This window comes from Protopterus annectens, chromosome 2.part2 (assembly GCF_019279795.1).
Source record: "Protopterus annectens isolate FY-2018-M chromosome 2.part2, PAN1.0, whole genome shotgun sequence".
Lineage (NCBI taxonomy): Eukaryota > Metazoa > Chordata > Ceratodontiformes > Protopteridae > Protopterus > Protopterus annectens.
This window is the reverse complement of record NC_056730.1, coordinates 1,096,566,830-1,096,592,468: the sequence shown is the minus strand read 5'-3', so window position 1 is coordinate 1,096,592,468 and position 25,639 is coordinate 1,096,566,830. Positions and strand designations below refer to the sequence as shown.

The 25,639-nt window shown below is 42.5% G+C and overlaps 1 protein-coding gene across 1 annotated transcript in view; it reads right to left on the bottom strand.

Annotated features, from left to right (window-relative positions):
• PNPLA7 (patatin like phospholipase domain containing 7) overlaps positions 1-25,639 on the bottom strand; it is a gene marked incomplete in the record, with an annotated part of 4,152,928 nt that overhangs the window by 2,782,033 nt on the left and 1,345,256 nt on the right. The window contains 1 exon segment of the mRNA XM_044064320.1: positions 2,589-2,669. Within this exon segment, the coding sequence (XP_043920255.1) occupies positions 2,589-2,669 (81 nt within the window).

Sequence of the window (25,639 nt, the reverse complement as noted above, 5' to 3'; positions counted from 1 at the left end):
ATTTTTTCCAGTATTAACAGCTTAGAATAACCATTTCAAGTGTTTCCTGCACTCCTATCTGTGCAGGTACGCGCTTTTCGCAACAGCAAAAATGTGGTTGCGATAATACGTAAGTACCCAGAAATGAGAGGTGCATGCAGCTGCAGCATTAATTTCTTTCAACAATGCACTGAGTGCTTTACAATTATAAACGCTGGTACAAACAAAATATTACAATATGCAAGAACTTCTATACAAAATGCTTATTATAACTCAGATTTCAATATTTATATTGCTTTAAACTATGTTAGCAGCATGCACATTTTCAGTGAAGATTCCACTATCCTAGGTAAAAGTACATAAAATGCCACTGGTGCACATGCATAAAAAATAGCTTTGTTACTGAATAAAATAAGAGAAATAAGGTTATTTTAATTGAGTTATAAATGCTTCATTATTCTCCATTTTCTTTAGTACAGTGTATTAATACAATTATATTATATTCACTTCTTAATGAAATAAGTAGAATACTAAAACTTAAGAAATATGTGCAGGTATTTGCTCTAGGAAACAAGTACAAGAAAGCCTGAAAAAAAAATCTAGCTGTACTATGACATTGCATGGGATACAAGAAGCCTAATTAGGCACTGGAAAAGTGGTGCTTGGTAGATGAAAAATGGGACAGTATACCTTACATTTCTAAGGCACACAAACTGCATGGGGGAAGGTCTGCAGCATTACAAGGATGTACAACACAGGAACAATGTATATGATCCATGGGAATGGTGCAGTAGTCACTCAGGAGGCATTGTAATGCAATCATTACAGTGCACAATGTACCTGTTTACCCTACTGCCATTACAGCATAAAGTGCCTGGCAGGAAGGGTATATGGTCAGTGGATGTTTTCTCTGCATTCTGCAGTCCACTACTCCTGTGCAGTGGAAATGCCTTCTAAACAGCACTTATAACTCGTGCAGCACACAAGGGGACTGTGTCGCACAGTGTGGTCTACCACAGATGTGTCGCACAGTGTGGTCTACCACAGATGTGTCGCACAGTGTGGTCTACCACAGATGTGTCGCACAGTGTGGTCTACCACAGATGTGTCGCACAGTGTGGTCTACCACAGATGTGTCGCACAGTGTGGTCTACCACAGATGTGTCGCACAGTGTGGTCTACCAGAGATGTGTCGCACAGTGTGGTCTACCACAGATGTGTCGCACAGTGTGGTCTACCACAGATGTGTCGCACAGTGTGGTCTACCACAGATGTGTCACACAGTGTGGTCTACAGATGTGTCTGTATGCAAAAGTAAGCAGTGCAATTCACAAACGTATTGAACTGCAACGATCACACTACCCAACAGTGCAATTCACAAACGTATTGAACTGCAACGATCACACTACCCAACAGTGCAATTCACAAACGTATTGAACTGCAACGATCACACTACCCAACAGTGCAATTCACAAACATATTGAACTGCAACAATCACACTACCCAACAGTGCAATTCACAAACTTATTGAACTGCAACGATTACACTACCCAACAGTCCAATTCACAAACTTATTGAACTGCAACGATCACACTACCCAACAGTGCAATTCACAAACTTATTGAACTGCATCGATCACACTACCCAACAGTGCGATTCACAAACGTATTGAACTGCAACGATCACACTACCCAAGCTTGGGAAGTAGTACTCGGTCACGTGTCTTTTAGTTTTCTCATTCATGACAGCTGCCACAAAAGGACAGAGTTCTGCAATGTTGAACGGCATCTGTAGTTGTACCAATACAGCCGACTCATATATGGTGGTTCACGAAGGTTACTGCTGGACTACAACTGAAAGGGCAGCATTACAGAGGTGGCATTTACAAGCAGCACAAATAATGAGAAACTGATATGTTGTGCACAATTTTATGAGATAACTATGCTATACTGTACAGCTGACTGTGAGATATAAAGCTACTGTCATGCATGCTATGTAGCTTATCTGCTCATGAACGTAGCACCTGTCACTTCTACAGAATTACTGAACACTTATCACTGAATGTGGAGCAGTTGTTTCCTCTGCACTCCACCTGTCTTGTGCAGTGGAAATGCTTCTAAACAATACCTATAACTACTGCTGAAAAAAATATCCATCTAAAGGTCTTTGCCACTCATATTTTCAGACACTGCTCTAACTGAAAAAAAAAGTTAAAATATTTAAAATATTCACTGTACAGGTGGAAAAAATTAACGCTTCATATGTGAAACAATGGGACAGAAAAGGTGACAAAGTGAATTAGCAAAGAATAAAGTCTCATGATATAGGTAAGATGGCTAGCTCCTAAGATTGCCAAGGATTCTTAATGTAAAGATAAGCATCCACACAGGTCATAAACTAATACATAGTTGCTTGACAGGTCATAAACTAATATTAGAATGAAACATATAAGGACAAAATTATTCAGAGCGGCTTGCTATATGTCTCACTCCATTTCACAACCCAATTATTTCAATATGTTTACAAGCATAGCCACCACAAAAAGCATTTCAAATTTGGGAGAGATCATCACAGTGAGAGAAAGTGCTTTTCCCAATTTCATCACTTACCGAGCTGAAGAGTTCTGCTGTCAATCCCAAATAGTTGTGGAGGGCCTGAAAAGTCACTCTCTGAAGCCGCACCATGATTATCTGAAAGGTTAAATTGGGTGGCTTAAAAACAGACTATGAAAGTGATAGTAAAATGCAAGGTACAGATCACATACAAAAAGTGCGCACACACACACACACACACACACACTTCTCCACAGCTTTGCACACGCAATGATTTCTGACAACCTACCATAATGCATTAACTTCTTCAAAAGCTAATAGTTACTTAAAAATCTCAGTATGTTTTCAAGTTTCATCATCTGTTCTTCCATAAAGGGATTCACTGCCCTTCAAAGATGCAAAGATGCGACTTGCTATACATCACACAAGTACCTCTAACACTGTAAACTAATTTCACAGGAAGAGCCTGCAGACTACAGACCCAAGCTGAACATTCCAGTTTCAGACACAGACAAGCAAGCAGTCAGCATAAATCTAAAGACTTTTTAACTCCACATGCACATTCAATCAGCATAAAAAGGGAAAACTAAATATAATAAATTAAGGAAATATAAGTTCACTGTTGCAGAATTTGAGTTGCTGCTATTACTTCATAGAATATTAATGTGTTTCAGATGCAAAATAAGTACAGTCATGTAAGTAAACTTACCCTACCAGCAGATGTTACAATGATCACTATTGCAGTAGCCTTAGCTATATGGATTATATCCTACCAATGATATCACAGCCGGACAGCTCCCAAAGCTTCAGGGCACCTTCAGTGCACTCACTGTCAGGCAGCTCAAGCTGAGCTGATAAAAAGACAAGTTTGGGTGCAAAGTCTTTCAGTACTTTTCTGCTAACAGAGCGAGGAAGTCTGAGCTCTGAAAGGGCAATACTGGGAAAAACAAAAAATACAACACCCTCCTAGCATAAACAACATACCAATAAGTGGAGGTGGGGGTGGAGGGGGGGGCAGCAGCTACTGCAGCAGTGATTATTCAGACATTTGCTGTTATGGAAAGTTTACTTACACAGCTGTACTATGCTCTTCATAATGATCACTGCTGCAGTAGCCTTAGCTATACGATTAGATTACTCCAGCTTACTACATTTGGGAAGTGGAAGCAGAAGAGTCCATGAGTCCCTGGAGAATGGTATTTGCAAAGCCTGATCTAGACTTACAGAAGGAATCAAGCTTATAGTATTTTGTAAAGGTATGCATAAAGGATCAAGTTGTAGCTTCTTAAATACTTTCCGAATCCAACCCTTTCCAGAAAGCCATAGATGAAGCCAAGGCCCTGGTAGAGTGAACCATGACCCTGCTTGAAAAAAATTTGTTGTGATGAAATGACATCAGGAAAAAGTCTATATTGACATAGGTTGCCCCTTCTTACCTACACAAGAAAAGAACAGCAGATCCAAAGATCTGAAAGATTTTGTTCTGTCAAGATAATACCCGACTTGTCAGGGGATATCCAAGGAATGCAGCATCCTTTCTCCCTCATTTTTAAAATCAATAAAGAAAATGGGGGAATGGGTGGTTCGTCTTAAAGTAATCTTGGATATCACTTTAGGCATAAACGACAGATTAGTTTTTAAAGAAATCCTGTTGCTACGGAAAACGAGATAGGGATAACTTACCATAAGATCATGCAACTCAGATACTCTTCCAGCAGGGGTCAGTGCAATCAGTAAAACTGTTTTCCATGTTAAGAACCTCAAGTCAGCCAGATCAGCTGATTCAAAGGGAGCAACTGTTAGTGTTTCTAATATAAAATTAAGATTCCAAGGAGTCGCTGCTTTTCTTGGATGCCTCTTAAGTAAAACCCCTGCCAGAAACATTTTGACATGCTAAAGCCTTGAAAGAGGAGTATCTATGGGCAGACATGCTGAAATGGCCAATAAATTAACCTTGTTGGAGGAATTAGAAAGGGCAGAGGAAAGTAACTCACACAAATACTGTAAAACCAGAGAACAACGAGCAGATGCAAGTGCTTGCTAACTGGGCATTGTTAAAGCTGCATTTGTTTTATGGGCTGCTGTTTTATTACTTTTTCTCTTGAATGTCGTTTTAAGGACACAAGAGTTAACTGGGGACTGTTCTTCAATTGTTTTTGAAACAACTATTTGGTAAGCAGCAAGTATTGAAGAAGCAGTCAGTCAGGGGGTGGGGGGTGTTCACCTGCCTTTGAGTGTGTGTTACTATAAATAGTCCTCCCACAACTGGATGCTTCGTCTCACATCAACATGAAGTGCGGCAGAGCATACAGTAAGTGATAACCTCTTGTTTTGCTAATGGAAATTATGGATGCATTCTGCTTACATGATCGGTTAACAATGGGATATTTAGTTAAATGTAAAGGTGGTCTTATCTAGGGAAATTCAACAGAAAATGATAAGGAAAATAATGAGTATTGAAATAAATGTTACAGTAAAAGCAGGCGCATCGGACAGCATTCAAACCTGCCCTTTCTCAAAGATTAAAACGTTAATTTAGCAGTACAGATGCCTTTAACCTAAATGTATAAGGCAACTCAAACAGATGACAATATTTTTCTTTGTTGCATTTGCTAATAAAAGCAAGAGGGGATTTGGGTGTACATAGTAGGTTGAGTGAACTGCCAATTAATTTAATAACTTTTGAGACAGAAAGAGCTACTCAATTGGAAGAGAACACATTGAATGATGCTATGTTACACAAAGCAGATAAAATTAGCCACAGGAAAAGATTCAAGACAAATCATGGTAGAGGCGACTCTGGTGATGTATTTAGCAAAAATGGTTCTGAGTCCACAAACAAATATTTATGGAGCGAGATAGAAAAATGCTCAGTTGATGATTTTTTGTAACCAGTCTCTTAAGACGCATCATCGTAGGTCTATAGTTGGAAATCAATCTACACTAATGGAAAATTATGCTTCTGTGGTTTATGAGTCTGATGGTAATAAAGCTAATTGTAACACCAATGTTTACAATTGTATGTTAATAACTGGAGACTCACTATTAAGAAAGGTTAGGAATATTATTCTGAGAATAAACAGAGAAACGGTCACTGTCACATCTTTATGTGGTAATAATACGTTAAATATAAAAGATAGTATCATATGCTTACTCACAAACAGAATGACATATGAACTTGTCATTGCGGTGTGTGTATGTAATAATGTAGGAAGATCTAATGATGGTGCATTCCAAAAAGCCGTAAATTACATTATTGATTTGAGTAAACAATTCAAATTTAAAATGGTTTTCAGTGATCTTCCAAGTCCACATTTTCAGGGTAAGATTAGATGACAAGCAAGGTCTTTCACAAATTGGATAAGGTGCAAATCTTTACCTAATTCTGCCCAAGAAATCTTTCTTTGGGAATTGTTTGATGAAAAAATTAAGTTTCTTAAAATCAAGTTGCACTTAAGTAATTTGGGCAATAGGATAATTTGCAATCAAGATTTGGAGGCCTGTATAATTGATATCCGGACTGATGTGTTATTGACTACAGAAACTTGGTTCAGTTGCAATAACTCACCAAAAGCAATACCAGGTTTCTCTGTTCATCACAATTTTAGAACTGATTGGAAAGGAGGTGAGGTGTCTAAGTAACCAGTATGATTTTGTCAAAAATATAATGATATAGTCTCCCAACTTCTCACTGTGAGTACCGATGTCCATGGAACTAAAATGGATATGGCAATATCTTACCAGTGGATTATTTCAAAAGAGATGGATGAACAACTTTCAAATCTTATTAGGAAACGTTTTCCGGACAAGGTGGGTTTAATTGCTGGGGAACCTAAATATGCCCAATGTAGATGTTACATCATCACGGGCATTAAACTATCTGATAACTGAAAGTTTGTCAAAGGTTATACTCAAATACTGAAAATGCAATTAGCAGAACTAATTTACTGGATGTTGTTTGGATCTCTAAGAGATTAAATCTGGATGGTTGTAACATAGTTCCTGAGCTGGGAAGCTCTGATCATTTAAGAGTAAGCTTTAAGATTGTTTTCACATGTCCTACGTTGGCTAAACAATATTAAATAGTGAAAACATTTTATCAATCGGACTTGGAATCAATTAAGGAGGCTTCTGAAACTTGGGACTGGTAAGCTAGTTTTGAGAATAAATACAAGTAATAACTGGGATGTTTTTATAATTTTGTTAATCATTTGATTGAATATCATGTCCCACTTGGGGTGAAAATACCTTGTAAGGATTACAAACATCACTGCTGGAATTTGAAGTTATCTAAACTAAGAAGAAAAAAGATAAGTTTGTGAAGATATAAAAATTCCCCTTCAGTTTCAAATAGCAACAATTATATTAAATTCAGAAAATGTACCTCATAGCTATTAAAAGAGTAACATCTAATTATTACATATACTTAAAAGCTAATCTGAAGGATAATAACAAAAAGTTTATTTAAACACTTAAGACACTATAGTCTAGAGGAGTCTTTCAGTATACCATTGAAAGATGGGTCTTAAATAATCACTGATTCAAATTGTATTGGTGAACTTGTTTGTAGATGGTTTATATAGTAGTTATCCTCAAGGGATCTTGGGAAATTATTTACACATACTAGTTACAGGCATTTGTCCCAATATGAATGAGGAAATGCTAAAAAAAAGAAGTTATGTACTCACCGTAACGTTCCATCTGAGTAGTTCTACTTCATTTGTCTTCAACCTGTGGGTATTCGGATCCACATTGGATCTGAGATGGCAGCTTCACCAGCATCTGATCCAAGCTCTTCTCCTTACCCATAATACCCCTCCATCTCCTTCCATCCCTCAGATCGAGTTTGCTGCACCATCAACCTAAGTCCAACCCAATAAGACCTTATCACAGCAGGTTATATACAACCCTAACCATTATGAACAGGAGAGCCGCAGAGGTGCTCTCTCCCATCTACCAGAGTAATCGATAATGATAAGGTCTGGGGGAAGGAGGGAGGGACGGTTGAAAACAAATGAAGTAGAACTACTCAGATGGAATGCTATGGTGAGTACATAACTTCTTTATCTGAAGTAGTTTACTTAATTTGTTCTCCAACCTGTGGGACAGAGTCCCCAGCTACAAAACACCTGGGTGGCCCTCATGGAAGGATATTCAGGAACACCACGGAGCCAAAGGATGCTATCCCTCTAGATATCATGTCCAGTTTATAGCAAGAAATGAAGGTATGAGAGGAGGACCAAGTAGCCGTAGAACAAATATCATCCAGAGATACCCTGGACCAAAAAGCTGCCGAGGTAGCCATGGATCTGGTAGAATGTGCTTTTACTTGACCCAGAGGTGACATACCCTTTTCTCTGTATACCTGAAGGATACATAGAGAGATCTATCGAGCCAAAGTTACCTTGGAGATTGGTTTGCCAGCAAAGGTTTAGAGAAAGACACAAATAACTGGTCGGACTTATGAAAGGTCTTAGTTTTATGTAAGTAAAATCTCAGTTGTCTATGTACGTCTAACAAGTGCAATTTATATTCACCCCTATTCTGAAAGTTTGAAAAGAACACAGGCAAGTTAATTGTCTGGTTGATATTAGTCTCGAAAGCCACTTTGGGAAGAAAAGATGGATTGGTACGAAGTGACACCCTATCCTTATGAAAAACCATATATGGAGCTTTGACAGACAATGCCTGAAGTTCTGAAACCCTCCTAGCTGAGGTGATCACCACTAGGAAGGCCATTTTCCAAGATAAGAATTTTAGGTCTACAGCCGGCTCAAAGGGTGGAACAACCAAAGCCTGTAGAACCAAAGCCAGGTCCCAAGGAGGGGTAGGATACTTTACCAGGGGCCTTAGAAGAAAGGTACCTTTGATAAAGGTTTTACAAAGTTTAAAGACCGCGGTGGTGCAGTGGTTAGCATTGTCACCTCACAGCAAGAGGTTCTCCCGTTCCACTGGAGCTCCTTCCGTGTGGAGTCTGCATGTCTTCCCCACGGTCGAGTGATGTTTAAAGACATGCAGGTAGGTGCATGTGTGAATGGGTGTGCCTTCTTTGAAGGCTGGGCGTCAGGCTGGCAACTCAGCACAGTAAAAATCCACAGCCAATCATCAGCAGTCAGGAGTTCCGCTGTGGCAACCCCTAACCGGGAAAGGTCGAAAGAAATTACTTTTAGAGGATGCTAAAGAAACCATGTTCTCCCCAATATGAAAGTTGAAAATGGCAGCCAACTGAACTTTCACTGCAGAATAGCTAGCACCTTGATGGAATAAATATGTCAAAAATGCCAGCACCGGCAGGACAGGAGCTGTGAAAGGATCCAGATCCCTCTGAGAAGCCCATATGGAAAAACGCTTCCATTTACTGTGGTAAAGCTTCCTGGTAGACAATTTGTGAGCTGCCACCAGAATAGTCTTGACCAGAGAGGATAAACGGAGAGTCCTAGCTATCAAGGGAACTGGAGCAGCCAAGAAGTGAGCTTCAAACTGTCCAGATTTGGATGAGGAACCCCTGAGGGGTGAGATATGAGTTCTGGAATTGGATGTAAGATCCATGGTGGAGCTAGTACATGAGACCAGAGGAAGGGAAACCATACTTGGTGAAGCCAAAATGGGGCAATGAGGATCACTTTGCTCCCCAGCCTGCGAGCCTTCTGGAGGAATTTCGAAATAAGGGGTAATGGGGGGTAAGCATAGAGAAGACCGGGAGGCCAAACATGAACTAGAGCATCTCTGGGGGACTCCCCCTGTGGGGGGTTCAGAGCGAAGAACTCTCTGCATTTCGTGTTGGAAGGAAATGCAAAGTGATTGCAGCAAGGCCATCCCCACTCAAGGAAGATCTGCTCCGCTACTGAAGGACTCAGATAACACTCGTAAGGCATCAAAATAATCCTGCTCAGTTTGTCCGTCAGGATGTTGGACAGTCCCAGAATGTGCGTTGCTACCAGAAACTGGTGGGAGGAGATTGCCCATTCCCACACTCTCATGGCCTCATGACAAAGGGGGTAACATCTGGTTCCTCCCTGCTTGTTGATGTACCAGACTACTGACATGCTGTCTGACTGTATAGCAATAGTTCCCAGAGGAAGAAAGGCATGAAGGGCCTGCAACACTAAAAGGACCACCCTCATCTCCAGGATGTTGATATGCAACTTGGTCTTGTTCAGGGACCACGTGCCTTGGAATTTCCTTCCCGAGCAATGCCCCCCCCCCCACCCTAGTTGGGAGGCATTCATGGTCACCGTGGTTTGGGAAGGGGCTGCAATAAATGGGCGTCCCTCAGCCAGTTCCGAGGAGTGCATCCACCAGAGGAGGGACTCCCTGCCAGCCTTGCTAATGCGTATTGGATGCGTCAACGATAGATCTAACCATGACCATTGGAGCGCTAATGTCCACTGTAGAACCCGCATATGTAGACCAACACAAGGAAGAAGGGTAATTGTGGCTGCCATGGAACCAAGGGCTCTTAGTACCATCTCTTCTGATGGGAGGTGACACTGAATGATCAAGGACACATGGAGTCGTATGCTCAGAATTCTCTCCGGGGTTAGAAAAACCTTCATTTGCAAAGTGTCTATCCTTGCTCCAGTGTACTCTAGAACCTAGACTGGGATCAGAGACGACTTTGCCCTGTTGACAGTGATTCCCAGATGACCTGACAGCTTCAAAAACAGTCTATGGCTTGACAAAGTAGAAGCTTGGTGAGAGCAACAAGGAGTCAGTCGTCCAGGTACAGGAAGACCTGTATTCCCTGAAGCCTCAGGTGAGCCGCTACAGCTGCCATGACCTTGGTGAACACCCTGGGGGCTGTGTTGTGACTGAAGGGTAGGGCTTGAAACTGGTAATAATTGGCCCCTAGCTGGAAGCGGAGGAACCTCCTGGAGCGTCTGTGAATCTTTATATGGTAGTATACATCTTGGAGGTCTATCGAGCACATCCAGTCTTTCTCCTGCAGGTAAGGGAAAATGGATTGCAACGTGACCATCCAAAACTTCTCTTTGGCAACTGACAGGCTGAGGGTGGAAAGGTCTAAAAATAGAACAAAAAGGCAGAAGAATGTTCCGTTTAAGCTTGCTCAGCAAAATCACAACAATAACTAAGAGATGAGCGATGCACCACACCATAAAACGTATCTCAACGATTTATTCAGAGCTGTATCTCAACAAGACAAAAAACAACAAACAATGGATTAGCGCTTTCAGGTATCAAAGCCTTCTTCAGATCCACAGTCAAAAGCCACATCTCAATCTAATAAAAAGCATATAACAGCCAATGACAAAAACATGTAAACAAGCTGCTTTGCTCTAACCAATACAAGTGCTTATACAAGCACTTCATCATCCAATGTGTTTTGTTATTCTAATTAGCTTTGACTAGCAAGTTAAGATGAAAAATGTAAATTAGACTTCGCTTTCTCAAACATCATTGGTCTCAGCTAGCAAATGAAAGCAGAAATATAAATCAGACTTTACTTGCTTAAAAATCATTGGTTTACTTTAAACATTAGACAAAACCTAGCTTTAAACTAGCAAGTTAGGATGGAAAATGTAAATTAAACTTCACTTTTTCAAATATCATTGGTCTGGGCTAGCAAATGAAAGCAGAAATGTAAATCAGACTTTGCTTATTTAAAAATCATTGGTTTGCGTTAGACATTAGACAAAACATAGGGAAACTTATATCAAAAAAGTATTCCGTATCGCTTTCATAAGAATAAAAGCCAAGTTATTCCAAGTTCACTCATCAAAAAGCGAGATTCTATAAAAACATTTAACAAAACATATCTTACTAAAATATAAATAATTAAAACATTTTTAAACCAATGATTTTTAAGTAAGCAAAGTCTGATTTACATTTCTGCTTTCATTTGCTAGCCCAGACCAATGATGTTTGAGAAAGTGAAGATTAATTTACATTTTCCATCCTAACTTGCTAGTTTAAAGCTAGGTTTTGTCTAATGTTTAAAGTAAACCAATGATTTTTAAGCAAGTAAAGTCTGATTTACATTTCTGCTTTCATTTGCTAGCCGAGACCAATGATGTTTGAGAAAGCGAAGTCTAATTTACATTTTTCATCTTAACTTGCTAGTCAAAGCTAATTAGAATAACGAAACACATTGGATGATGAAGCGCTTGTATAAGCACTTGTATTGGTTAGAGCAAAGCAGCTTGTTTACATGTTTTTGTCATTGGCTGTTATATGCTTTATATTAGATTGAGATGTGGCTTTTGACTGTGGATCTGAAGGCGGCTTTGATAGCTGAAAGCGCTAATCCGTTGTTTGTTGTTTTTTTGTCTTGTTGAGATACAGCTCTGAATAAATCATTGAGATACGTTTTATGGTGTAGTGCATCGCTCATCTCTTAGTTATTATAGGTCTAAAAATAGGTCTTAGGCCCCCCCATCTTCTTTGGCACCAAAAAGAACCTGAAGTAGATGCCTGATCCAGACTGGTCGTGGGGGAGAGGTTAGAGGGCTTGTTTCTTTAGCAGTTTGTCTATTTCTAACACTGCTGCCTCTCTTTGCATGGGTGGTATGTCTGGGAGGTGTTTTGGTGGAAGAGGAGATTCAACAAAGGGGATGGCATAGCCTCTGGATATGGTCTGAAGCATCCAATGGTCTGTTGACACAGACTCCCATGCCGTTAGGTACAATGAAAGACAACCCCCGACTGCCTCCAGAGAAGAGCAGTTGGGCAACCCCTCAGGGCTGCTGCGTGGGCCTGTCCGAGAATGGTTCTCAAGACCCCATGTTTCTCAAACCCCTTCTGCCTCTGGGCCAGTGTCTATCAACACCCCCTCTGTCTCTAGGGGAAGATGAGTCCTGAGCGTCCCGGGAATACTGAGACTTCTAGAACCACATCTTCTTTTGCCCTTGCTGATTCCTGGAGAAGGATCTTTGAGGGTTAGAGAAGCGGATCCCGACGCCAGTGTCTTCCCGTCCTTTTCGCTCTGGACCATCTCCTGAATGGTCTTCCTGAAGAGGGAAGAACCACCATAAGGGGCATTTGCAAATGACACCTTAAAGGGTTCCATGAACTGACATAGCCTGAGCCAAGCGTGATGCCTCATGGCAATGCCAGACCCGTGGCCACCCTTGCTCCTCCTCCAGTGGCAATGTGAGAGCAGGCACATGGACGTGTTAGATACCTCTTTTAGAGTGGCCATCCATGCGGAGAATGTGCGCTTATCCTCCGGCAACATGGACTCCAAGGGCCACTTAGCTAGCTCTTTGACAAGGTTGCACTGCAGTCGGATAACGTGTGCCAAATAATTCAGCGCCCTTACGGAAAAGGTGGCTGAAGCATAGACCTGCTTCCCTAGGTGATCCATCATCCTGGACTATCGGACGGGGAGATGGACCGTAGAACTTTCTTGAGCTAGTTCCTTCTTGGTGGCAACTACCACCACCATAGTGTCTACAGGGGACCGTTTGTTCCAACTAGGTCTATCCAAAGGGGGACTCAAGATCTTGTCTGGGTGTTTCAGAATTGGATCCACGGTGTCCAGTTCCTTCCATGCCCAGGAGGTGATAAGGTCCAGCAAAGGATCCGTGGGAGGGGACACCCAAGAAGTAGACGGGCCCATGCCAAAGGCCTCAAGAAACACAGACTTGTTCCGAGGTAGGCTTGAGGGCGAACCTCCCCCAGTTGGCACAAGAGTTCCATGATGTCTCCAAATCTGTGTCCTCGGTAAGGGACTCTGGGAAGGAGTCCAGGTGCCTCTTTTTGCATGTCCGTTTGCGAGGAGGTTCTTCGGTGGGAATCTCAAAGCAGACTCGCAAACTGTCTGTTGTTCCGCGAGAAGAACTGCCTGGGGCACATCAGGCATGGGCTGTTCCTGAGTGGACAAAATGGCCGAATTCGCTTTCAGAACCTATGGAGTCGGGGCGGAATCCGAGGAAATAATCAGGGGTCTCGACCCACTCAAGAGAACCCTTTTTGCCACATCAAATGCCAAAGGAGAGCAAGCCTCCTGGGACACCAGTAAGGAAGCAGCTCTCCTTAGATCCAATGCGGGAATCAGAGCCATGCCTGCAGGTGCCAAGTTGCCAAGGGGAGGGCCATGACCAGACATGCTCGGAAAAGACAGAAACCGCACCTCAGATCCGACGCCCAGACTATGCCTCTGAGAGCTGCTCGGGTCCGAACTGGTCAGATCTGACAAGCTCAAGGTAACGGCCGAAGTCGAGGTACAAGGTACCATCAGCGCTGCCACCCCCCCCCCCCCCGAGAGACCTCTCGGATCCAAAAACTCCAATACAGGGGGTCGGATCGGAGAAGGAGTTATAGGAGTGAAAAAGGGAAGTGAGCTCCCTGCTCCAGAGGGAGAGGGGGCTGGCAAGACTCCCATCTGGATCTGGGTGCGAATAAATCTTCGCATCATTTTGTCCATCTCCGCTTCACTTAAACTTCTTGTGGAACGCGACGAAGAGGCCACTGATGCCAACCTGGAATGTCGGTGCACAGAAACTCTAGATGAAGGTCTAGGCTCCTCTGGCTCTGGTGAAAATCTAGCTGACCAGAGCCGAGGAGTGCTAGGCCTAGAAACAGCCTGCAGTTTTTGAGGAGGACCCGATGGACCCGACCGGACTGGGGATCTCTTCCTACCTTTATCCCTGCCATGTTTAGTAACTTCACCTTCCATAGGCCTCTTGTCAGGAGGGTGAGTCCCAGCCTGGGAGGAGGATGAAGGAGGAGAAGAAACGGTCACAGCAATGACAGCAGAAGTCACAGGGACAGCCTTCCCTGACACAGAAAGTAGCCCCTTCATGATAAGTTTGGCCTTGCGGTCTTTCAAGGCCCTAGGGTTAAAGCCTGCACAAACCTGACAGTCCGTAGACAGGTGAAAGGCCCCTAAACACACAACGCACAGAGTGTGGCCATTGGCTGGGGACAGGTTGTGGCCATGCTCTGTGCATTTCCTAAAATTAGGTTTAGCCTGCTCAGCCATGCTAGAAAAGAGGGGAAAAACCGTCTTTACTCGACCAACTGTGCACACACACACACACACACACACACACACACACACACACACACACACACACACACATACACAGACTAACTAATGAGGGGGGAGGAACTACGTTTTAACTTTAACTCTTTTTTTTTTGAACGCGACACACAATGAGGGAAAAGAGGAGGAAAAATTTATACCTGACCTAACTTCTACTAGAAATAGACACACTAACACCAGAAAATTTGCTTTTAAACATTCAACATGTCTGGAGCTCTGAGACCACGATGCTAGGCTAATCCGCCACAAACGAGATCTGAGGGATGGAAGGAGATGGAGGGGTATTATGGGTAAGGGGAGGAGCTCGGATCAGATGCTGGTGAAGCTGCCATCTCAGATCTGATCCGGATCCGAATACCCACAAGTTGAAGAACAAATGAAGTATACTTCAGATCAAGCCTTATCTAAAATAAATCAAAATTCAGCAGTGGGGCCTGATGATCTTAATGGATATTTATTAAAATAAATATCTGAAAAGCTGACTCCATGTTTTAATCTATTTGTTCCAAAAATCATTCAAGGAAGCATTTGTTCCTGAACTGTGGAAGGAAGTTAGAATAGTTCCTATTTTCAAAAGTAGACCAGGATATATCAACCTATTAGTTTGATTTCCATACTGGATAAGAGCTTTGAGAGGACACTGTGGCTTTCCTGTAAGCAAGGTCTAGACTTTAGCTTCGATATATATTGCCATGGATTTCTTTCAGGGACATGTGTTAGTAATTCGATAATTTTATGAGTAGATTATTAGCACACTGGATAATTCACTAGCCACTGATGTGTTTTCAGATATGGCTAAGGCTTTTGACTCCATCCTCCACGAAAGAGTTATAAGAATACCTACTTGTCTACAGTCTAAACTTTTGGCTTCTAGTCATGTCTTATTTGTTTCTCTCTGTAAGATATTTTGCATTCCCTTATTAATTTTTTTATTTCTTCTTCTAACTTGTCAGAAATTAATTTACATTGCTGAGGCTTTTCTCCCCGGATGCTGGTGAAAAAGGGCTTTCTGCCCAGTTAGATTAACCTGGTCAACAAGTTTCAAAATAAATAAATAAGGACTTTGAGAACCAATAACTCTGACTATGTACCTGAATGGGTATCCAAATGTCTACTGGGTAGAACCTGCAGAATAAGAATTAAAAACTGCTACTCCAAATACAGAGTGATGGCCAGGCAAGTGCCTCAGGGTTCAGTCTTCGGGCCAATATTTGGTCTGGTGATGTCAGAATGTCCAAAATCTAACTCTGTATGGTTAAGTTCCCCGCAGATATTAAGATAGAGCAGGAAGTAACTAATACTAGTGACTGGTATCTGCTGCAGTCTTACTTGGGTAACCTACATGAATGGATAAATAGTAGCTGTGTGAACTCTTACCATAACCATAGATGTCCTTCTCTTCCATAATTCAGTATTCATAATATTGGGGATTCCCCGCCTATGCGACCCGAATGTCTGGCCAGTACATCAAAGACTTTTACTACTGCAGGGTACGTGCGATATTGCACACAGAAAAGCAGCTGACGTACGCCATAAAAGTTTTGCATGCAAGCACCATCCTCAGAAATGAATGCCCCAGTCAGAGCACCAGTCCAAGGATAGGAGGTAAAAGAGATATCATCCTAAGAAAAACATGAACCAAGGGGGAAACAGGGTGGGACAGAATACTGCAACATGGAAGAGAAGGACATCTATGGTTATGGTAAGATTTTACACAACTATTCTATGTCCTTCTATTCCCATGTTGTAGTATTCATAACATGAGGTACAGTACCAAAGCTCATGGAAGGGAAAGTGAGGTTGGAGAAGAGGAAGTTACCATGAACCCATGCAAGATTGCCCGACAAAGCCTGTTCTTGATCTGAAGATAGTATCCAGCTTGTAATGTTTGGTGAAAGTGTGGACAAAAAGACCATTTAGCTGCTTCCAGAATACCACAAGTGTACAAGCCTTTGAAGAAGGGCCCAGAGGAAGCTACAGCCCAGGTGGAATGAGCTTTTACTGAGGAAGAGATTGCCTTTCCACAGATCACATAGCAGAAGGAAATGGCCTTAGAGATCCAAGTGGAAATAGCTTGTTTAGAAGCAGGTTTTCCCAGCACCCTAGGATGAAAGGAAACAATTGTTCCGATTTCCTAATGACTTGATCTTGTCTAGGTAAAATCTGAGTTGTCTATGCACATCCAAGGAATGTAGCACCCTTTCACTAGAAGTCTGAGGAGCAGGAAAGAAAGTAGGTAGATGAATAGACTGGTTAATGGACAAATCATTAACCACTTTAGGCATGAAGAAGAGGTTAGTACAGAGAGAAACCCTGTACTTGTGGAAGATCAGAAAAAGATGACGAGCCATTAAGGCTTGAAGTTCACCATCTAGCAGAGGTGATGGCTACAAGCAAAATAGTCCTCCTCAGGCAAAACTTCAAAGAAGTGGAGACTGCAGGCTGAAAAGGTGCCCGAGTAAGCTTTTCCAGCACAAAATCTGGGTTTCCTGAGAGATGTGATGTGAAGGCCTCCTTTAAGAAAAAGTTTAAGCGCTAGCCTAGAACTAAAGGAGGAGATAGAGGCAGACATGCAGAAATGTTGGATAGGTGGGCTTTAACAGAAGAGTAAGCCAATCCAGCCTTAAGCAGCTCACACAAATGAGAAAGAACTAGGGGAGTGTCCACTGAAAATAGATCTAGCCGTTTCTTCAGCCACCAGATGGAGAACCTCTTTCACTTGGACAAATAGGATCTCTTAGTATTGGGTTTCCTGGCCTTCTGCAGGACTAGAAGCATGTCCTCAGAGAAGAGGTGTCTGAAAGGTATCAGAACCCTATCACCAATACAGTCAGGTTCAGAGTTGTTAAGTGTGGATGGATAAGAGATCTCTCCTCTTGTGCAAGAAGATCCACCCTGTGAGGTAACTTGTGATGATTGCCCTTGGCTAACTGCAGAAGAGGGAACTAGTGCTGTCTTGGCCAAAAGAGGGTCACCAACAAGATTTCTGGTTTGTTCTGTTGTATTTTCAGAAGAACTTTCTGAATGAGTGGGAAGGGGAGAATGCATAAAGAAAAATCTCCTTCCATGACAATGATAGGGCGTCCACCTTCTATACCAAAGGATCTAGGACTCTGGCACAAAATTTTGGAAGTTGTCTGCTCAAGGGGTAGGCAAAGCGATCTACTTGACCAGTACCCCACCAATAAGAATGCCCAGAAACATCCCTGTGAAGCATCCATTTGTAGGCTTGTGTCATGGACCTGATGAAAGCATCTGTCAGAACATTCTGAGCTGAGGGAATGTAGACAGCTAGTAATGTGACCTTTGCTTGAGAAGCAATCTCCCAGGCCTAAAGGGCCAGTCTGCAGAGCAGGTAAGACTTTGTGCCCCCTTGCTTGTTCACATACTAAAAGACTGTGGCGTTCTCCATGAATAGTTTCAGGGGGCCTGGGTGGAGAGAAGACTGGTAAGCATGGAGTGCTAGAATCAAAGCCCTCATCTCTTAGATACCAATATGTTGTTTCTTTATGGAGGGAGACCAAAGGCCTTGGACGTTTAAGCATCCCAATGTTGCTCCCCACCCCATGTTTAAAGCATCTGTAAATAGTTCCTGCACAGGATGAGGGACCTGTAAAGGAAAACCTGCTTTCAGTGAAATTTGTTGAATCCACCAGAACCATCTCTTTCATCAGACAAGGGAGAAGACGGAGAACAAACTCCAGAGGATGAGCATGCTGGTACCAGAGTGTTTTCAGATACCACAGCAGTTTTTGCATGTGAAGTCTGGCTAAGGGTAACATGGGAAATACAATGCCATGAACCCTAGCATGTGGAGAAACTCTCTGGCTGACACTTTTGTTAGAGGGAGTAACTGTTGGAAGTAGGTTAGAAGAGATTGCATTTTTTGTAGAGGAAGCCATCATAAGGTCTATCCTTATTCTGCAGCCAAGGAAAATCAGATCCTGAGAAGGGTTGAGAGAAGAGCTGTTGTAGTTGATAGTGAACCCCAGGCCTTGGAGAAGTGATATTGTGGTTTGGAGGTTCTGTTGCAGAATGTCTGGATGATTTGCTTGAATTAGTAGGTCGTCCAGGTAAGGGTAAATCAGAATTTCTTGAAGGCTGCAAAAGGCAATTTCAGGAACCAAAAATTTTGTGAAGACCCTTGGAGCCATGGAGAGTCCGAAGGTTAAAGCATAAAACTGAAAATGAGAGGCAGCAACAGAAAAAACACAAGGATTTCCTGAATACAGGGTGAATGGGAATATGAAGACAGGTGTTCTTGATGTCTAGAGAAACCAGAAAGGCCTGAGGAAGCAAAAGAGGAAACAGAGTCTGAAGAGTGAGCACATGGAAGGTGGGCACCTGAAGGAATAGATTGAGTTGGGACAGCACTATGATCATCTTTGCTGGGGACTAGAAGCAGTTTTGGAATAGACCCCTTTTCCTCTTTGCAGAGGAGGAACTTCCTGAATGGTCCACTGAGAGATCAAGTCATTTAACACCCGAGGAAAAAAGAAGGATTTGGTCTTGAGGGGGTTGAGGGATGCCCATGAAAGGAGGAATGGACTTCCAGACCATGCAGTAGCGATTCTGAACAATGGAAAGGACATATTTGTCTGTGCTAATGCTTGTCCAGGAAAAGAAGGAAGAAAATAAGAGAGGTGCTGGGAAATAGTGATATTAGAGAGACTGGACAGGTAGTCACAGATGACCTGGCTTGTCAGGAAGGGGGAGCTTTTGAGCTGAGACTGGCTGTGATCTGGAGGAGCTTTGCCTGCATGCCCCTTTCTTGTGAGAGATGGGAGGAGTACGTGCCTTCTTCTTCACAAAATAAGGCTTGGAAGGAACTGGGGACACAAAATTGTGCTCAGTTCTTCTCTTTCCTTTTTCTTGTAAAGATTTGAAGTTTTGCCTTTATATCATCAGGCAAAGGCTGCAGTCTTAGCCAAGAATATCTCCTAAGGACAGATCCCGATGCAGCTGACCTAGCAGATACCTTAGCTGTATCATAACTACACTTAATGGAGTGGCTAGTTATTTTGGAAGAGGCTGTCAGGAGGTATGAAAGCTGTGCTTTGGCTGCAGAGTCAGCGAGATCTGTCTACAGCTGTGAAGCTTGGGAAAGCAGGGCCAGAACATACTTAAGACATCTGAGTCTGATAGTTAATGGCCCTGAAGGCTAGAGGATGTACAGACTCTTCTATCTGTCCTCTCCATCATTTTGCTGAGGGGAGATGGGGAGTGGAGGGCAGTGGTCTGGAAGGTTTATCTGCAGACACTGAAATCACAGCACAATCAGCAGGGGGACATTTGAAAACATATTTGCTGTCCTCAAGGAACTTGTAGAACCTGTCCAGCCTTTTTGGGGCTAGTGGTTGACAGTCTGGATTTTTTGACACTGAAAGAAAAGCATCCTGGAAAGCAGAAAGCACAGGAGGAATGTCTGAATGAGAAGGGGAGTCCATCTGTAAAAGAACATAGTACCTCTTCTGCACTTCAGACACCTATGAGCTTTCCCAGTTAAAAAAAAGTCTCTCATCTTTGAGAAAGTCTCTCCAAAGGATGTGTCTTCCTCGGGGGATTCCCCGCCATTGGACTCTACTTCAGGGGAAGCCTAACCCGGGGGAGGGGGAGTCAATTTGGGTGAGTAGGCTAAAGACTCATCTGAGGATGAAACTTCTTCCTCAGAGGCCTCCTGTTCCACAGCAGAACTCCTACGTAAAGGAGGAGGAGGAGGAGAAACTGGAGTTTGAGCAGAGGAAGGTCTTAGTGCTAGGAAGACATTAAGAATTCCTTGAGAAAAGGCTTGCCTGTCTGGACAAGGATCCTGACAGGAAGAAACATGTTTTTATTTAACTCATTCACTCCAAGGGAGCTCAGGAAGTTTGCACTGTAACTTCCAGTGGGTGGAGCCTAAGCCTTTTAACAGAATCAAATTAGGTCCTCACATTTCAAACAAATGTTAACATCTTTGGAACCGTAGGGGTTATGAAAGAAGTATACATGGCAAACTCTTTAGCACAAACTATGTTTTACTGTGGTAGTATTCTTTAGGTTCTAGGTTTTAAACCAAACTTTATAAAAGTCACAGTAAACACAGTAACTATTACATTTGTAATATTTTGTAAACAACTTACAGTATCTCAGCAACCACTCAAATTACCAAGATACTGTCAAGCAGCATTTTATTCATCTAGCTGAGAGCTCTCAAATGAGGATAAAGAGTTCTATCTGTGTTACGTGCTTGTTGAGATATTTAGACAAATGTAAAAATTATATCTGTGCAAATTAATATCATAAAATCAACAGTTAATATCTATTTACCTGCACTAGACAGAGGTCAAATATTAATGCAATTGAGTTTACCATTGTGTGAGCTTTAACAAGAAATTTTTTAAAACCTTGTACATAGCAGGGTTTTAGAATTATTGAAGCAAAAATGAACAAGCAATATTTGACACCTAGAGGCGTGAGTAGGAGTTAACTGCAGATGCACCTGGAGAAGTGACTCGGATATAATGAGGACGATCTATCCTAGCCTGGGATAGATGGGCCAACACAGGCCTGGATTCCTGCACACAGGACTGACTGTCTTGAATTGCTAAACCTGCAGAAGTACTACGGGGACTGTCCAAAGTAGTGGGCCGAGGTTCCCCTTTACCATCCTGAACGGATGTCTGCAAGGCCACTGCGTATCTGCTAATGAACTCTCCTTAATGGCTTCCAAACTTGTACCCACTGCAGAAAGAGAACCAGGCACTGAATGGATCTCTGGCCTTCACTAACGTTGAGAGGGACATCCGGGTTCAAAGATGCAGCCAAAGATTCAGGCCTAATGTTTTTTACCTTTTCCTTTGGAGGCTCACCAGACGGACCCATCATACTCTCTACTGCAAGCACTAGTTGCTTGAGTCTCTGTTTCTCAAGATAGATGTTAAGGGAAGAAAGACAACTGCAGAGCATCTTAGGGACAACAGCTGATAAATTGCACAAACTTTATAGTTGTGAGCAAACCCAGACAGAAAAGACACTTATTGTGGTTATCTTTGTGTGGAATCTATCTTCCACAATTGCACTTGCCTTTCTTGGATGACATTAACCTCAAAAAACATGCAGTAGCAAGAAAATGCAAATAAATTTCCCAACATGGCACTTATCTGAAACAGCAACCACTCTGCGATCAGATAAATGGTAGAAGATGGCGTTCAGACTGGTGGCAGATACGTTCTGAGGACTGTACTTACAGATGTCACTTATGGACTAGGTTGGCTGCTTTTCTATGTGCAACGTCAAACATATCCTGCAGTAATAAAAGTCTTTTGTATACTGGCCAGATGTTCAGGTCGCCTAGGCGTGGAATCCCCCATGTTATGAATACTGCAACATGGGAATAGGACATCTAAAGGTGTGAGATTTAATAATGAAAAATGTACCATTTTATATTTTGGGCATAAAAATAATCAATATCCTTACTCCATGGACAATCAAATTTGTATACTGTAATTCTTCTCAGGTAATGAGAAAGCTAGGTATCATGGAGGATGCAAATCTTAACTTTGAAGTAAATATGACTACCATTGTTAGGAAATGTTATAGTCTTATAGGTTCATAGGTGTGTACTAGGCTAATGGCCCTGGAGCCTTTGCAAGCCTAGCCCATAGGATTACCCTGGCATTGTGGCACCTGACCTTAATTCCTAGAGCCTCTGTCGAGTAGAGCCACTGGAGTGATCCCCGGGGTGAATTTTCTATTTCCCATCCACTCAACAAGATTTCTCTTGAAGAGGGCCAGTGAGGTGTTCTGCTCGACATGCATGGGAAGTCTATTCCATAGCATGGACAGTCTCTGGGTTATGAATCCATCCCTCCAGCATGTTCTGTTGATTGTGGTAATGAGGTTGAGGTCTCTGGAGCATGTGGTGCGGAGGGACTGGGATTTCTTTAGATGTAGCATTTCTAACAGAGCTGGGTCAGACATGGCTTTGTAAGTCAAGCAGTGATTGCCTCTAAGTAGGCGATATGAGACAGAGAATAGTTAGAGTTTTTTGAGTCTGTCCATATAGAACAAGTGTTTAAGGCCTAGGATCCTCTTTGTGAGGTACTTTTGCGACCTCTCCAGTTGTTGCAGGCGTCAAGTGAGGTACATGCCAAATGGGACATTGTACTCAATAACTGGTCTAATGAGGGAAGAGTAGAGGGAGACAATTACCTCTTTCTTCCTGGATGCAAAACCCTTAGTAATGAAATGTGCCACATAGAAGGACTTTCTGACCACAGTGGCAAAATGGTGGTCAAAACAGAGGTTGCTGTCAACCTGTGTTTCCCGATCTCTAATAACGCCTTCTGTGTTCAGAGGATTCCATCAATGTGGTAATTCAAGGGAACAGTTTTTTCCCCAAGGGAGATGATGGCACATTTTTTGGCATTGAGCTTAAGGCCATGGTTCTGACACCAGTCATTGGTCTCATTGAGGCCTTTCTGTAGGATGTCAACATCACTTGGGGAGTTAATAATAGCTCCCAACTTGCAATTGTCTGCGAACTTTGTCAGCCAGAGTCCCTTCGTGTTGGCCTGGACTTCAGAGAAGATACCAAGCAGGAGAGGACCCAGGACCAAACCCTGCGGGACTCCACTCATGACTGGTCGGCAGTCTGACTTGGAGTTAGCTACTTTCACACTGTGGGTTCTATCTGTGAGCCAGTTTGCAACACACCTAGTGATATAGGGGTTGATGCCTAGCTTAGTGAGTTTTTCTAGGATTCCTGAGTGGGGAATGGTATCAAAGGCCTTGGCCAGATCAAGGTAGGCTGTATGAACCACCTTGCCTTCATCCGCAGCTTTAGTGACTGACTCAAAGTCGTCGACCAAGTTGAGCAGGCATGATCTACCCTTCACAAAACCAAACTGTGTGGGATCCAGAGTTTGGAGATTCCCTCTGTTCTTGTTTATTAGGTCCATGATAATGTGTTCCATAGCTTTGCATATCAGACTTGTCAGACTAATGGGGCAATAATTCCCAGGGTCTGTAGTTGCTCCGCCTTTGTGGAGAAGGATGACTATAGCAGTGCGCCATCGGTAGGGATAAAGCCTGAGGTGAGGCTGTGACTGAACAGAGCACACAGGTGAGGTGCCAGTTCACTCTGTAGTTCATGTAGAACACAGCCAGGGATATTGTCAGGTCCCATAGAAGCTGTATTCTTGGCCTTGGACAGTGCTGTTTTAACCTGTGCAGCAGTAATACTGGGTGTCTGACAATCTACTAGTATTATGATTGGCCCTTTGGGGGGGTAAAGTTGGCACTGAATCTGTCAGCCAGTATATTGGCAATATCTGTTGATTCGGTATAGGAGGTACCATTGTGCAATAGCTCAGAGAAAATGTGGGTATTGCCGTGGAGATTCTTTACATAACTATAGAAGGCCTTGTGGTTGTCTTTACTATCTGCTACAATTCTGTTTTTATAGGTAGCTTTAGAGGATTTGATGAGGGGTCTCAATCTTTTGTTGAGGCTGATAAGAGAGTTTTTCCAGTCTTGGGACTTTGCCTTATTCTGCATCAGTTTCCTCCTCCTGTTGTAGAGTTTATGGCAGGGGACCACCAGATTGGCTCCCTTTTTTTGGAGGAGAGCATCTTGGCTCTATTGGGTATGGTGAGATCCATGCATTTGTGTACGTGTTCGTACAATGCATTGCTGTATGATTTGGCGGTCATGCAACTACTCTCCATTTGCATGGGTGCTGTGAAGTCAGACACCTCTGTTTTTAGGAGCCCAAAGTTAGCTTTGGAGAAGTTACCTTTGTGTGTGTGTGTGTGTGTGTGTGTGTGTGTGTGTGTGTGTGTGTGGAGGGGGGGTGTGTGGATTTCCAAGGTGATTAGTTTGTGGTCGGATCTAACCAGGGAGGAGTTGACAATTGGTATAGAGCAACGGTCACCCATGTTAGTAATGACCAGGTCAAGGATGTTGCTACCTCTAGTGGGGGTAAGAACGAGCTGGTCCAGTACACTGGAATTAATGAATTCCAGAAAGCATTGGGCAAGTGTATTGGTACATCAGAAGTTTTCCCACTTAATGGAGGGGTAGTTGAAGTCCTCCAGTTTGAGTGTTAGGTTGGACCGTAATATTCGCCAGGGTGCTTAGGAACGTGGAGTGTGAGTCTTGGGACATAGTTGGGGACTTATAGCAGGCTACGACCTGAACCGCTGTCTTACCCAATGTTAGCTGCACTTGATGCCCTTTGATGTTTCTCAAGCAGAGACAGTCGGGTGTTACTAAAGAACTACTTAACAAGTATAACACCTACTATTGAATATGGGAAGCCTTTATGTTCATTAAATGTTTTTCAAATGAAGAAGTTGGAGTAGATTCATAAACCCTTTACAGACAGATGACTGTCATAGCTTATCCTATACAGAAAAACTGATATATTCATCTTTGCATTCTTTGGCTTACCGGTTAACAGATGACATTATTAAGATACAGTGGATATAAAAAGTGTACACACCCCTCAGGTTTTTGTGATATGAAAAATAAGACCACAATAAATAATTTCAAACCTTTTCCCACCTTTAATGTGACCTATAACCTGTACAATTCAATTGAAAAACAAATCTGTTAGGGGAAAAAAATATAAAAACTAAAAAATGTACAATAAGCTGGTTGCATAAGTGTGCACAGCTTTAAACTAATACTTTGTTGAAGCATCTTTTGATTTAATTACAGCATTCAGTCTTCTTGGGTACACACCTGCCATCAATTAAAGAGACGCCGATTAACCCCAAATAAAATTCAGCTGTAGGATTTTTCTGACATTTACTCAGTTGCCTGCCACAGCAAAAGCCATGGCTCTGAGAGAGCTTACAAAGCATCAAAGGGATCTCATTGTTGAAAGGTATCAGTCAGGGGAAGGGTACAAAAAAATTCCACAGCATTGGATATACTATGGAACACAGTGAAGACAGTCATTAAAAAGTGGAGAAAATATGGGACAACAGTGACATTGCAAAGAACTGGACGTCCCTCCAAAATTGATGAAAAGACAAGACAAAAACTGGTCATGGAGGCTGCCAAGAGACCTACAGCAACACTGAAGCAGCTGCAGGAATTTCTGGCAAATACTGGT